The 16,227-nt window shown below is 38.0% G+C and overlaps 1 protein-coding gene across 2 annotated transcripts; it reads right to left on the reverse strand.

Annotated features, from left to right (window-relative positions):
• Positions 1 to 561: 561 nt before the first annotated feature.
• Positions 562 to 16,118, reverse strand: LOC137294823 (interferon-induced protein 44-like). 2 transcript variants are annotated; one of them, XM_067825942.1, is made up of 7 exons: positions 16,017 to 16,118; positions 12,784 to 13,340; positions 11,595 to 11,650; positions 9,493 to 9,681; positions 8,447 to 8,590; positions 7,529 to 7,700; positions 562 to 2,195 (listed from the first exon to the last, which is right to left on the reverse strand). In XM_067825942.1, the coding sequence occupies exons 2-7, from the start codon at positions 13,307 to 13,309 to the stop codon at positions 1,912 to 1,914; spliced, it is 1,371 nt and encodes a 456-aa protein (XP_067682043.1). In that variant the 5' UTR covers positions 13,310 to 13,340; positions 16,017 to 16,118; the 3' UTR covers positions 562 to 1,911. The 2 variants fall into 2 exon arrangements, with proteins under 2 accessions (XP_067682043.1, XP_067682044.1); XM_067825943.1 differs by having other exon boundaries at positions 16,004 to 16,118.
• Between the last annotated feature and the right edge of the window lie 109 nt (positions 16,119 to 16,227).

Below are 16,227 nucleotides of genomic sequence, written 5' to 3' on the forward strand. Positions count from 1 at the left end.
CAACCATCCAGTAATTAGAACTGACCACAATTTTAAGTTTTTAGTGCTGTCATTTTTATCGCCATGACTTATGTGTGCACAGATATTTCAGGCAGGTGACATTTGGAGCGGAATGGATGTGCTCCGCTTCCTGTGCTCGGAAAAATCGCCGGACAAAATACGTACTTTAACAACTTGGCAAGGACCCGTATGATGAAAGGTAATGAATACTTCAGCAGCAAATAGTGAGTGGGTCTCGTTTTACGCCGCTATTAGCGACATTCCAGCAATATCACGGCGGATTATACCAGACATGGGCTTCACACATTGTATCCCGGTGGGGAATCGAACCCAAGTATTCAGTGTGACGAGTGGACGCTTTAACCATTCGGCTACCCCACCATCCCGACTAATCTCGATCATTTCTACATAAAAGCCCCGTCAGTCCGGATCTAACTCTTACCCTCCATATACAGTCTGACACAGCAGTGTTTGCCTTATCATTGCGTTGTTAAATGCCGAGGACTCGTGCGGAGAAGAATTTCCCCCTTGGTTTGAGACAAAAGATTTCACCAGTCACTAAAATATATTGTTTTTATTAAAGGTAATGCATGCGCTGAATCATAATAATAAACAGATAAGGGTTAACGTGCTTGAGTTGAAATTGACTGATTCGAGTCTAATCCCCTTTTCGCAACAGAAAGACATTTCACTAAAGGTTCTAATGACTCGCAATTAACCACGATAGCACAAAATATTCAATATGTGATAGGCCAATGTTATTATAGAAGGGTGAAGTGTTCATGTACGCTTAGATGGAAGATAGCACCACTAAAAACTGCTACTAGACAAAAGACAAGCCAGGCGCGTAGCCAGGAAAATACAGAATGTAAGCACAATTGATGAAACATTTGAAGGGAGACTGTAGCATATTTAAAAGTGAAACATTCTTCTGAACACGAGATTAAGTTAAGACAAACATAAACAACATAGCAAAACAAATCATGACAATAAACTCCAAACTAGCGGATCAAACTCAAGCAGACACTGATCAAGTATATATAGTTACTGTAAATGACCGGGTATCAATACCAGCTGAACCAGTCTTAATATTTGTCGATTCTACCGGCTCAGAAGAGGCTGTAGATGGTTTCCGAGTGTCTGATTTAACGATTGGCGAGGAATCAGTACATGACTCAAATAATGCTATTTTATCAGAATGTGTTTGGGAACACTGGGTACTATTGTCAGGTAAAAGGAGAGTCAATGTGGGTATTTTGTTCAATAGATCATTGAAGTTGCCTGTAGACTAAGTGAATTGAGACTAAAGTGTCAGCCTATTTTCGGACATCATTTATTGCACAGTGTAGACAAAGACATGTTTTGCCTATAAATGGACCGCGAAACACGTCACTACTATTGCGGTTGGATGCTACACTACTATACCAGAAACCTCCAAGGAAACATGACCACAAGTTGAATTTAATGTTTTTTAAAATCATTCATCACAATTTTTTGTTTTCAATTCTAAAATTTAAGCACGTGATTTTTATGATACGCTGTAGGTGCCCCACTGCAAGCAAAAACTGTTAAATTGTTCTCAGTTCTAGTCTTCTAATAAGCATCATTTACAGGAAAAATATGTTGGTCAGTGCCATGGGAAACTGTTACAAGACAAAAATCAAGCATAAAACTGATGGTAAAATATAAAAAAAGATGGTAAAATGTTCCCACATCTAGTCTTCTAAGTCTTCTAAGCATCATTCACAGGTCAAAGGACAGAGAAGAGTACCACGAGAAACAGCTACAAGACAAAGGCAGGCAGAAGCCTGTTAAAAAGGTAAAATATTCCCACTTATAGTCTTCTAATAAGCATCATTCACAGGTCAAAGTATGCACACTCTCGGAGCCTGTATACATTTGTGACAAGTATCATGTGTCATCATTTTGGTCGACATGATAATAAAGATAATCATGTGCCAGACGGAGAATCTGTTGGAGACTCAGCAGAGCTGTAACATCCATGTTGACATCAAGTTCTGTTTCCTTCTCATAGTTCTTGATTGGCAGAACACAGCCCCGCGGGAGACCAAACATCTGGGCAACCGTATCAACGAGATCAGACACGGTGATGTTTTTGAAGAGACCCGACAAGTCTTTATCCAGAACAGGACACACCTTGTCCACCTTGGTCAGAAGAATAACCTGAGGCACACCTGCACGAAGTACAGAAAAGAAAATGTCAAACAAATGGTTGACACTTTAGGAATGAACAAAAGGGTTTGGCTTAACGCGGCTTCTAACACTGTTCCAGTTATATCACGGTGTGGGAGGAAAGTCAGAAGGTCGTGGACGTTTACCGTTTCAGTGAACACCGCGAGTACTGAGGTACGAAAGCCTAATGCTGCCACTTTTGTAGCACAAGATATTTTTTTTCAAAGACAATTCTCGTTACTTCAATTATTTACTCGTTGCTTCGAGTATTTTCTCGTTATTTCAATGATTTTCTCGTAACTTCGAGTATTTTCTCGTTATTTCAAATATATTTTCGTTGCTTCGATTAATTTCTCGTTACTTCGAGGAATTTCTCGTTACTTCAAGTTTCTTTCAAAAACTTGAAATTTCGAGTATTTTCTCGTTATTTCAAATATTTTTTTCGTTGCTTCGATTAATTTCTCGTTACTTCGAGAATTTTCTCGTTACTTCAAGTTTCAGTCAAAAACTTGAAATTTCGAGTATTTTTTCGTTGCTTCAAGTTTCTTTCAAAAACTTGAAATTTCGAGTATTTTCTCGTTGCTTCAAGTTTCAGTCAAAAACTTGAAATTTCGAGTATTTTCTCGTTGCTTCAAGTTTCAGTCAAAAACTTGAAATTTCGAGTATTTTCTCGTTGCTTCAAGTTTCAGTCAAAAACTTGAAATTTCGAGTATTTACTCGTTGCTTCAAGTTTCTTTCAAACACTTGAAATTTCGAGTATTTACTCGTTGCTTCAAGTTTCTTTCAAAAACTTGAAATTTCGAGTATTTACTCGTTACTTCAAGTTTCTTTCAAAAACTTGAAATTTCGAATATTTTCTCGTTGCTTCAAGTTTCAGTCAAAAACTTGAAATTTCGAGTATTTACTCGTTGCTTCAAGTTTCTTTCAAAAACTTGAAATTTCGAGTATTTACTCGTTGCTTCAAGTTTCTTTCAAAAACTTGAAATTTCGAATATTTTCTCGTTGCTTCAAGTTTCTTTCAAAAACTTGAAATTTCGAGTATTTACTCGTTGCTTCAAGTTTCTTTCAAAAACTTGAAATTTCGAATATTTTCTCGTTGCTTCAAGTTTCTTTCAAAAACTTGAAATTTCGAATATTTTCTCGTTGCTTCAAGTTTCTTTCAAAAACTTGAAATTTCGAGTATTTTCTCGTTGCTTCAAGTTTCTTTCAAAAACTTGAAATTTCGAGTATTTACTCGTTGCTTCAAGTTTCTTTCAAAAACTTGAAATTTCGAATATTTTCTCGTTGCTTCAAGTTTCTTTCAAAAACTTGAAATTTTGAATATTTACTCGTTGCTTCAAGTTTCTTTCAAAAACTTGAAATTTCGAGTATTTACTCGTTGCTTCAAGTTTCTTTCAAAAACTTGAAATTTCGAGTATTTACTCGTTGCTTCAAGTTTCTTTCAAAAACTTGAAATTTCGAGTATTTTCTCGTTGCTTCAAGTTTCAGTCAAAAACTTGAAATTTCGAGTATTTTCTCGTTGCTTCAAGTTTCAGTCAAAAACTTGAAATTTCGAGTATTTTCTCGTTGCTTCAAGTTTCAGTCACAAACTTGAAATTTCGAGTATTTACTCGTTGCTTCAAGTTTCTTTCAAAAACTTGAAATTTCGAGTATTTACTCGTTGCTTCAAGTTTCAGTCAAAAACTTGAAATTTCGAGTATTTACTCGTTGCTTCAAGTTTCTTTCAAAAACTTGAAATTTCGAGTATTTACTCGTTGCTTCAAGTTTCTTTCAAAACCTTGAAATTTCGAATATTTTCTCGTTGCTTCAAGTTTCTTTCAAAAACTTGAAATTTCGAGTATTTACTCGTTGCTTCAAGTTTCTTTCAAAAACTTGAAATTTCGAATATTTTCTCGTTGCTTCAAGTTTCTTTCAAAAACTTGAAATTTCGAATATTTTCTCGTTGCTTCAAGTTTCTTTCAAAAACTTGAAATTTCGAATATTTTCTCGTTGCTTCAAGTTTCTTTCAAAAACTTGAAATTTCGAGTATTTACTCGTTGCTTCAAGTTTCTTTCAAAAACTTGAAATTTCGAATATTTTCTCGTTGCTTCAAGTTTCTTTCAAAAACTTGAAATTTCGAATATTTACTCGTTGCTTCAAGTTTCTTTCAAAAACTTGAAATTTCGAGTATTTTCTCGTTGCTTCAAGTTTCTTTCAAAAACTTGAAATTTCGAATATTTTCTCGTTGCTTCGATTCCTTTTTCTTAATTTCTAAGTCGGATGGAGGTAGCATGTATATTTTAGGAGATATGCTCCGAGCAAGATGACATCCTCATAGTCACAGCCTAAGTCACATGTCCATGGATACAGCAAAAAAATAAAATTCATATCTGAGTATAACCATCAAATGGCACATCTATGGATCATGCTTGGTACGTGTGCCAAATTTCATGAAGCTAGCATGTATAGTTTAAGGAAATCTTCTCCGAACAACATGACACCCTCATATCCACAGCCTAAGTCACATTTGGGAGGAAACCGCAAAAGCTTAAGGTACATATCTGGGTTTAAACCCCAAATGGCAAACCTATCTATCATGCTTGATACGTGTTCCTAGTCTGATGAAGTTATCATGAATAGTTTAGGAAATATGCTTGGTATCGACCCCCCAAAAGACAGACCACTTAAAACAAACACATTTTATGGTTGGTTGCCCAAGGCTTAATTTAGCTGTGTCGTTGAAAATTGTGGTATGTGTCCTGATAAAAAAGACAACATTAGGTTTGGAAATGGTTATACGACCTCTGGCCATATGAAACTTTAAGTGTTATTGAAATTGTTCATTTAATATTTCAAGAAAACTGCTTCGCCACATGTTGTATGTGGAGACAGGAAGCAAAGCAATTCGTACTGATATTCATACCAAAATGGTATGCTTTTGGAGCAAATAGACTTCAGTCAAATCCTCAAAGTTATCGAATATATGGTATCATTTCACAGTTAAGTCTTATTTGCGGTTCACTCCAAAATGACCGACCTCCTGTAAGATAAATTCAGTGAGTACACTAGTTAGCTCAGCCATGCCCTCCACCCCTATTCCATTAATGAGTTCACTTGGAGTCAGTACATAGTATACAGTCTGTTCAATCTTGGAATTTAAGCAATACTCAATCATCAAAAGGATTTCATTTCATAATGTATGAAATTGAACTTATTCCAGAACCTTATCTTAAATTAACCTTGCAAAGTAGAATTTCACTGAGAAAATTTAGGACAACAAATCATAGGTTACCAATGGAAACAGGGCGCTGTCTGAATGGTTTGAAAGAAAGCCGACTTTGTAATCTTTGTAAACAAGCCATATGTGACGAATTCCATGTTTTACTAATATGCCAACCACATGTCGAACAACAACGAATATCATTTCTGTGTGAATCCCTCTACCTGTACCTGTATTTTTCTCATGAAATGTGATTATCAACCACTCACTCTCAAATTATCCAAATATATGACACACTGTGCCTTTTCAAATGATATCATGTAAATATATTAATTATATTCACATATACAGGTATGTTCTATGTTTCACCTTTTGTGTTTTTGAGAAAAGAATGAAAATTCTGTTTGTACTTCTACCAGTCAATACAGAGTATAGTAACAACACATTTCCATATTTCTTAATTTACTTGTAATTAGAGTGAAAAGTAGTCGAGAAATGAGTTGCTTTAGAAGCTGAGAATCTTCTCAAGCACTTTTAATATAAAAAGTCTTAATATAAAAATCATAATTCATTACATGAATTAAAACAAAGTATAGTTTCCATATCTGGGCACATGTTATTATTATCAGCTTAATTAAGCCTTATGCAAACAACCCTAAAGTGTGTTGTTTTAAGCGGTCTGTCTTTTGTGAGGTCTGCTTTATGGGAAGATAACGCGGTTGCAAGGGTGCGCATCCTCCCTATTGAACTGAAAGTTTGTTTTATGACCACTGAAACTCGGGTGGTGTAGGGTGTAGCTTGTAGGGTGTGTGTGACTATGAGGATGTCATCTTGATCGGGGCAGATCTCCTAAAATATACATGCTAGTTTCATCAAACTTAGAAATTAAGAAAAATAAAACCGAAGCAACGAGAACATATTCGAAATTTCAAGTTTTTGAAAGAAACTTGAAGCAACGAGAAAATATTCGAAATTTCAAGTTTTTGAAAGAAACTTGAAGCAACGAGAAAGATACTCGAAATTTCAAGTTTTTGAAAGAAACTTGAAGCAACGAGTAAATACTCGAAATTTCAAGTTTTTGAAAGAAACTTGAAGTAACGAGAAAATACTCGAAATTTCAAGTTTTTGAAAGAAACTTGAAGCAACGAGAAAATACTCGAAATTTCAAGTTTTTGAAAGAAACTTGAAGCAACGAGTAAATACTCGAAATTTCAAGTTTTTGAAAGAAACTTGAAGCAACGAGAAAATACTCGAAATTTCAAGTTTTTGAAAGAAACTTGAAGCAACGAGTAAATACTCGAAATTTCAAGTTTTTGAAAGAAACTTGAAGTAACGAGAAAATACTCGAAATTTCAAGTTTTTGAAAGAAACTTGAAGCAACGAGAAAATATTCGAAATTTCAAGTTTTTGAAAGAAACTTGAAGCAACGAGAAAATACTCGAAATTTCAAGTTTTTGAAAGAAACTTGAAGCAACGAGAAAATATTCGAAATTTCAAGTTTTTGACTGAAACTTGAAGCAACGAGAAAATACTCGAAATTTCAAGTTTTTGACTGAAACTTGAAGCAACGAGAAAATATTCGAAATTTCAAGTTTTTGAAAGAAACTTGAAGCAACGAGAAAATATTCGAAATTTCAAGTTTTTGACTGAAAATTCTCGAAGTAACGAAAAATTAATCGAAGCAACGAAAACATATTTGAAATAACGAGAAAATACTCGAAGTTACGAGAAAATTATTTAAATAACGAAAAATACTCGAAGCAACGAGTAAATAATTGAAGTAACGAGAACTGTCTTTGAAAAAAAAATATTTTGTGCTACAAAAGTGGCAGCATTAGGCTTTCGTACTGAGGCTCTAGACTTTCACCGCTTAAGTGAATATCAGAGGATTGAGGTCTTGGACGTTTAATTTGTCGCTTAAACGAACCCTATTTTGTAGGAACACTGCCATCTTGATATATTTTGCGACACCGATCGGTTTGATTGGCATTTTAGAAGTTAATGGATTATACTCAAAATTATGATCCAGTTATTCATAATTCATCATATGCTTTGATTATTTGCGACACTGGTACAACACTCATTTTAGCATACGTTACTTTACAATGGGGTATGCTGTTGTCTGGTCTACAATACCTCGAGCATTTACAGATTCCTGAAACTCCTTCACAACCTCAAGGATCTTGTCCGAAAATACGTCCACAGTAGAGGCATCAACGACGAAAACAACACAATGAGCCGTGTCTCCAAAAGATGGAGATTTCCTGTAGCCTCTTGTGTCTGGCCCCAACTTAGTTAGCGGGTTAAACTGAATACAAAAAAATATACTTGCACCGAGTACAGCAATCGAAGCTCCTAATAGTAAAATGATTGCAGGTCTCAGGATGGTGATGTGTTTTTGCGGTAAGGGGTCCGATTCAGAGATACAGGGCATGTAACAGATCTACAGCAAAGTCCAATCCTCCGCGTACATGCAATTGTTTGATCTCATCCTGTTCACAAGTTTCAATCCGTGATAAGTTACCACAGATATTTCTATGGAAGCGCAGTAGTGTCACAAGCAACCGAATAGCATCTACGTAGATAATACTTAAATTGTATCCCTTAATATTACACCGCTGAGAGTTTGACAATTTGAAATGATTTCACCAAGTGCAAAAACACAAACAAGAACCAACAATCAAGCCAAATATTTAAAAAATACTACGTATGTTTGTACGATATCAAGAGTTGAATCTTAGTATACTTGAATCCAAGTATTTTCTGCAAGGATGCAATTGTTATCTGTGTTGATCTCGCCTATACAGATGAAGGTATCTGCTATGTGGACGAAGTGTCTATGAAAATGTAGGTATACATATCTTCACATAGAAGTAGCTTCTACATAGGGCTAAGTATCATCAAAGTAGATATTTCTTTAGACGGTGGCAATAGCACGCCCCTAAATTACTGTTCCTATGCCACAGGTTAATAAGGTGAGGCATTGTCGAGTCAAAATATGCTGGAGTGGCCCTAAACTCACTCACTCCATTACAAAGCGTACTAATACAGAACCTGAAATCCATTCTCAACGTGTCCATCGAGAAATGCCACCAGGTCTTCGGGCTTCATCCCCCTTACTTCCTCCAGTCCACGCGTGTCACACAGACGGAACTTCAGCGTTGTGCCAGTCTTCGACCTCACTTTGTAAGTCTTGAACTATATATAATTCGGAATAATGGACCTAGGACGAGCAGCGATCATTGGCAAGCATTGGTGTGTACATAACCCCTTAACAAACTATAGCATACAATTTGACGTGAACAAGAATTTACTCTTTTGATATGAATGGTCATAATTGTAATAGTGTGAACTGTAAAATCTTCGAGGAACTTTCCGAAACCAGTGATTGAAAGAGTGAGCACCGATCCCCGGCATCGGGAAACTACCATCGATCTGTGTTTAGGCTTATATGACAAGAGCTGGTTACCAAGATACCTTATCTACCTGGAATTACCACGGGTAGATAATGGTCCAATGGCAAAATGACGTCATTCCTCTAACAAAAACTCTCATTCATTCAACATTGTAATTTTATATTTCGGCATTCATAGATTCTGGGGTACCATGGAGTCAGGAACATTTGAATTCAATATTTATTATTACAGATTCAGTAAAACTTGAAACCAATCTCTTCTGTCCCCAATAAAGTTAAAAGAACAAATCTTCTGTCAGTTACTTTAAGTCCAACTTAATCAGAGAATATCTATCTAATCTGTCTGCACGCATGTGTAAGTAGTTATTGAGCTATCAAAACACTAACATGGAATGGGGATTCGTACCTTGTATTATATATACGCAAATTATGAATTGCGACTCGATGCAAGGGAGATACCTCTAAATGTGTTTTCTTGTCTGCAAAATCGAGCTATGACTACAAAAAGATTCGTACCCGTGCTTCTAATAATTCAAAATTAACATCGAGGTGTTCGGTATGATTTGGGCACAGGGAATATTAACAAACATCGAGGGTACATCAACTCCATACAATGTCCCTCAACTTGGACACGTTTTAATTGAATCGTTTCAGCATTAGCCCAACTGATACATGAAATACGTACCACCGATGTGAGACTGTGTGTGGCACTACCACTCCTCGCCTGACCAGTCACGTGACCTCTGAACACGGAGTTGATGGTATTGAAATAGCTGGACTTTCCACTTCCTACAGCACCCACAAGTAACAGATTGACATGGTCAAGTTTCGCCTCCTCCACGGGACAGTAATCCTCAATTTGTGTCACTAATTTCTGGAGAAAATATAAGACCACAAACAACTTATTATATCATATATAATTAGAGGGCAAAAGGAAGTGAACGCCCTTATTAATGTTCGATATAAAGTCAAACACGTAATGTTTTTAAGTTGTATGAAACCAGCATTTGGGACAATGCACCAATGGTGTCTATGAGAAACTCATCACAGATGAAAAGCATGAGTCATGTAATGGATAGAAAGGAAGGAATAGCACAGATACAACAAAAGTCAGTGATGTAATGGCTCTGGTCACGCATACACTTCCTTAGTAACGAGTGTGACCATCTCTACCATCAATACACGCCTAGATTCGCCTTGTCATCGATGTCGTCAGCCGTCGAATGACCTCATTCGGAATTCTATGCCACTCGTTCCTGGGAGCGTCTGCAAGTTCTTATCGGTTTGTTGGGGGTCGTGATCGTCTTCTCACCTGGCGATTCAGGTGATCCCACAACTGCTCTTTGGAGTTTAAGTCCGGTGAGCGTGCTGGCCTTGGAAGAGCTTGCGACCGCGCGTTGTCGTGCTGCAGACGTGCCCCCTGTTGTTGCTGGCGAAGACATGGTTATGTCACGAATTGAAGAATGTAATCTTTGTATCTCAGAGTTTCCACGTATCACGACCAATTTTGTACGTTGATTCCCAGAAATTCATCCCCACACCATTCACACCGTCTCCTCCTCTCACCCGGTCATCATTATGGAACATGGTCAATTGACTTTCTTCTGTAAAAACCACTCGCTGCCAATGTCGTACAAGCCAGCGACGTCCAGTCCTTGCCCACTGTAGGTTACACAACACCAGATGTTTTCCCATATACGTCTATAGTAACCTTATATTTTTTTTTAAAAAAAGCATCCAGGCTTTCAGCAGCCATTCCATGTGCACATGGGTACAGTCAGGCCTTTAACAAAACACAATTTTTGGAAAAGAAACAGAAAAGTATCCAAAGTATGAATTACTGTAAAGTGCTCGAACCCTACAGGTTACACAGCACAAAATGTTTTCCCATGGACTTCTGTAATAGCCATATATATTTTTGGAAAAAATCATCCAGGCTATCAACAGCCATTCCATGTACACATGGGTACAGTCAAGCCTTTAAACTGCAATAAAACTCAAAATATTTGGACAATTAGTCCGGCACATTTTCCAAGCACAGGAACAGGAAGCGGAACACATCAACTCCAGTTTCGGATCAAATGTCATCTACTTGGAAATATCTTTACACACCTAAGTATAAATTATGGTAACAAAGATGACAGCACTAAATACATCAAATTGTGGTCAGTTTTAATTACTGGATGCATGTGTTTTTAAAAGGCATAAACATCTTACAGTATTTCATCCAATCACAACTTCACATGTATCTGTTTACGTACGATGCCCGTTCAGGGAGCACGCGATTCTAATGTAGTGTCCTGGAACCTGTAACCTACGACGAAGATGTTCCTGGGTCAATGCCATTCCACGTTGAGCTCTGATACCTGATGTGCGTAGGCGTTGTAGCACGGTACGTTAACTGATGACATGTCCTAGAGCTGTTCCTGCCGTTTCCTTTGCCGTGATGACACGGGTGCGCAGATGGTGGTCGTCCTGCGGGGTCTCTCTCACAGAGCTAATCTTCAATAATTGTTTTAACTGATTTACGTAAATCATTTGGTTTCCATTGACAGTTTTTTTCCTGTATATTTGGCCACACAAGTACATTTAGCCCCGCAATAGTGAAAGTTATATTGAGCGAAATACCTCTCTAGCTCTATCTATCTCTCTATCTATCTATCTATTCGTAAAATTAACCTGATGAGCCTGTGACAAGATTAGCAACAGGTCTCGCGAGATTGTAGAGACTGGGATACAGACACACTACAACAGTAGCTGCTGAAGCCCATTCGGTGAAATACTAACCAAGTGGTCTGCATTGCCGATGTTTCGCCACGGATTATCGAACTCCACATCTGCGTCTTCGACAACAAAAGAAAGAAATTATTATGTAAGCAAGAAAATAAAAACAACAATAAAAGATAGTTTTCGAAAGATGTCAGATATGATGCTATTGGGATCTGAACACAAATGGAAACATTAGGACACCCACAACACCATAACAAACGAGGGTGAGTTTAGTTTTAGCAATATTTCATCAATATCACAAAGGGGGACACCAGACATTGTCTTCACATAGTTTACTCATGTGGGGAATCAAATCGGGGTCTTCGGCAAACGCTTTACCCGCTAGGCTGACCCAGCGTCCCTAACAGACAGGAAAACATTATAATATTTGTTAAGTAGACTCTGAAGCAAATGCGCCAAATGTAACACATTGTGCGAGACTTGGTTATAGGTGGAACCTAATTTCCCAATAACACTGAACAGCGCAAGCAGCCATACACAAGGCAAGGTATGAAGTAAGTGGAAAAAAATATCATGCACACGAAAATCCCCTATATGGTGGTATGCTGTAAATAATCGAATCTGGAGCAGACAATCCCTTGATCAACAGCATGAGCATCGATCTACGCAACTGGGATACGATGACGTGCCAGCCACGTCCGCGATCCTGACCACCGACCCCCTTAGTCGCAAAACAACAGACAGGAAAACATTATAATAATTGTTAAGTAGACTCTGAACCACCAACCCCCTTGGTCGCAAAACAACAGACAAACACAGAACGATTCTGAAGCAGGCACTGACATAAGAATCAGTCTGTCGCTTTTGTGTTAACTGTATCATGGTTTGGGGATGAAGTGTTTCAGAATGACATTGCATACAGAATGTCTGTTCTGCCGGTGGAATAATGGACAAATATTCAGATATGGATGTGAATCCCATTGGACATGTTTGTATCAGCTCCATGTATCTCCATGGTCTGCATTGGTGTACACATTTATTGGACATGTAAGCAATAATTTTGGCTTTGATGACAAATCTAATCGACGGATTTTCTTAACTGCACTTATTCAAACTAATATTTCCTATAAAACATCTCAACTCTTCTGGATTTATTAATCCGAATGACAATCATTTCCCTCACATACCTGGTAAACATATTTCAATGTGATAATAGACACACTATGTCCGAGTTATTGTCTCTTACCTTGTACCTTGTAGACATATATTTCCGACAGCTTGAGATTATTTCCTGTGAAGTCTGTAGCTGTGTCGCCACCCATGTTATAGTTCAACCCGTGTCTTCTTGCTGGTTCACATGGGAAAAATCCATCACTTTCCTGATAAGGACCTCTCTGAAAAAACCGTATGTCTTCACCAAAACCAGGGCCAAGACTTGAAGACTGGTATGTCGCCCTTCCCGCGTGTTCAGCTTTTATCCTGTACTTCTTGGGTTCAAATGATCCATTTCTATCAAGCCTGAACAGAAATGCTCTATCGTCGTAGCACCAGGAAGGTGTCACACCCCAGCTTACTGACGTGTAGCCTCCAAAAACCCATTCAGTGGTATTACGTGCAACCGTCACGGTTGCTCCTAAGTAGTTACATTTGGAGTGGAATGCTGAGGCTCCACATTCATCAACTGCAGTGCTGTAGAGGAGTTTGAACTGTTTGTTACCTCCCAACCAAGTGGACAATTGTTTCCGATGATGCGAGGACAGATGTGAAGTCATGTTTCCCACTGTTTACTGCTCGTACCTGGACCTGTGGATCATACATAACGACAGCTTTGAAACTGAAAAAGACTCTGAGGTAATCGGCATTGTCTTTAGGCGTGCATATACAGCTCAATAAAGTGTATGATTCTTTTAACTATTGCAGGCTTATCAGTAAATTCAAATTCAGAAAGTCTTTCTCTGTTGGCTACATGCTTAACTGAACGAATGTAAACCACGTATGACGTACAGTACAAAATGGCTCCTGGGATCTACATTACATGCATAATATAGCACCGAAGCATGTATTGTCGGTCATTTCAGACAGGAATTCTCCATTTAATTAAGGACTGACTTCAAGAAATATTTGCATTTAAAAGGGTACAGAGAAGTATTCACAGTGTACGTAAAGCATAGTGGCAATTTATCTGTTTTTCCATAAACCTTTAAAAAAACATCGTCATATAAACACACTGCATTTTTATTACGGCCAATGCATAATTCAACATTATCCATTATGTATTATCATCTTAACAAGACTTTATTAAACAACAATACGAACTAATTAAGATCGGTCAGAAACAGACAAGGTCAAAGTTCCAAGAAGCAAGAGGCAGACCTTATCAAGTGAATATTAATGCATATTGTGTGACCGTGCCACAACTGGTTGGGTCTATTATTTTGAAAGGGTGCACCTTTTTCATTTGATTGGTAACATGTCCAATAAGCCGAGATACGTCTGCCGTTTGACATCTCAGAGTTGAGAAATTATCAGCAATGTCCTCACTTTCTCTTAAATAAGAGCCATACAGATGGTTTAATGTTTCCGATGCGTATAGTAATAAGATAAGCGAAAGCAACATTTATAACATCGTCTGCTCCCCTATGTAATGAAGTAAACTAGACCTGTCGTTTGTGCCCTTTGGCCTCACGGGTCATGCATATGTAGAGTAGCTCAGGTCAATCTGAACGAGGTGAAGGTGTTCCATCGTGTTGCTGTGTTGTATTAGTTTTATAGTTTACCATTGCAAGATCTACAGGGTTTGTTGAAGTGTGGCATAAAGTGTTGTATCTTCACGTACATTTGAAAACTGGTATTCAGAAGTTGCACAGTGTCTGAGCTTTGACACATTTAGACATTAACACCTGAGGTCGTGTTGTATCCTGGTGTGTTGTACTATTGGTATTTACTGTCAATAACATAACTCAAACGGTGTCCCAAATGTCCCAAATCTGTCAGTGGATGGACAATATGTACCTCTGGTTACCAGAAAACAAATGAGACAAATATAAACCTAAAGTTATGAGGAAACAAGTCTTGTTTTGTTAAATACGGTATCGGGTTTGAATCACTAAGCATGTTTTGAGAACATAACCGGGAGAGCCACATTCCATGTTCATGCAGCCGTAACTATTGCCGGGAGAGCCATATCAGTTGAGGCTCTCCGTTGCGGATATGTGGCTTTCCCGGTCTGTAACCAAGCTATTTGTCAAGTTGCCAGCTGGTCTAGAGACACTCACTACCAGGAACCAACCCTCAATATACACAGACGTATTTAATAAGCATGTGGACCCACAATGACATCGTGTCCACTGCATGGTGCCCAGGTATTAATATGTTCCTTTCTTTTACGTTTCATTTATTTATATACTATCATCTTTGTTTAATGACCGAGGTGTCTAAAATCGGATTCAGTCTAGTTTGATGTTCTGTCTTTTTCTTTCTTATTCTCTCGTGCTTTTGATGCAGTGCAATCTGTTATGAATTCAAAATCTGCATTTGACAACTAGCTATTACAGTGTATTATATCTGTTACAAAAGAAAACAGAATATATTGTTTTCTCAACACAGGTCTTTTCTTCTCATCCGGATGCAAACTCTCCTTACCCACTCCAAAACATCCGGATGCAAACTCTCCTTACCCACTCCAAAACATCCGGATGCAAACTCTCCTTACCCATTCCAAAACATCCGGATGCAAACTTTCCTTACCCATTCCAAAACATCCGGATGCAAACTCTCCTTACCCATTCCAAAACATCCGGATGCAAACTTTCCTTACCCATTCCAGATGCAAACTCTCCTTACCCACTCCAAAACATCCGGATGCAAACTTTCCTTACCCATTCCAAAACATCCGGATGCAAACTCTCCTTACCCATTCCAAAACATCCGGATGCAAACTCTCCTTACCCATTCCAAAACATCCGGATGCAACCTCTCCTTACCCACTCCAAAACTTTCGAGTCCAAACTTTCCATAACCCACTCCATTCCTCTTATTATTTTCATTTTAAAACAACTGACCTGACTAAAACAACTTTAGCTTTAGATCAGGGTGACAACGTAAAACTGATAAACCTAAAATGCTGCCCCTATAATAGACCCGACAGTACATGTTTGCAAAGCTACTTTCGGTTTTATTTTTAACATCAGCTAAACATACTGTATTCGGAGGATATCGATCCAGATTACGTTTTCATACAGTAACAGTAAAACGGCATGAGAATTTACAAACCAAACTTTATATTTGTACAATCATCTGCTGATCGATGATCGAACAGTAACATATATATATGGTCGTATGAATCTGCTGGTGGGAACGTCGCACACGTCGTTGTCGACTGTTAGTTAGGTTGTTCACAGTAACTGCACATGTGTGAATTAACAAGCAGGATAATGACTGCAACTGACCAACAACAACATACATACGTCTTTTACTGACCATGCAAAGTAGTCAATGGACGTCCGAAGCACTTTCCCTCTCTCTCGCTTTAAGGGCGGAACGAGAATCTGCTTTAAAAAGGGAGCTAACTCTATGAAGCACGAGTCAGTGCAGAATCGTAATGTGCTTTCGCAAACGAGATCGAATCGCGTGATAAACATTTGCTGTCAGCATTTCCGGTAGCTGCACACAAAGTTGATATGTTGCATAT

The sequence above is a fragment of the Haliotis asinina genome, chromosome 8, assembly GCF_037392515.1.
Source record: "Haliotis asinina isolate JCU_RB_2024 chromosome 8, JCU_Hal_asi_v2, whole genome shotgun sequence".
Classification (NCBI taxonomy): Eukaryota; Metazoa; Mollusca; class Gastropoda; order Lepetellida; family Haliotidae; genus Haliotis; species Haliotis asinina.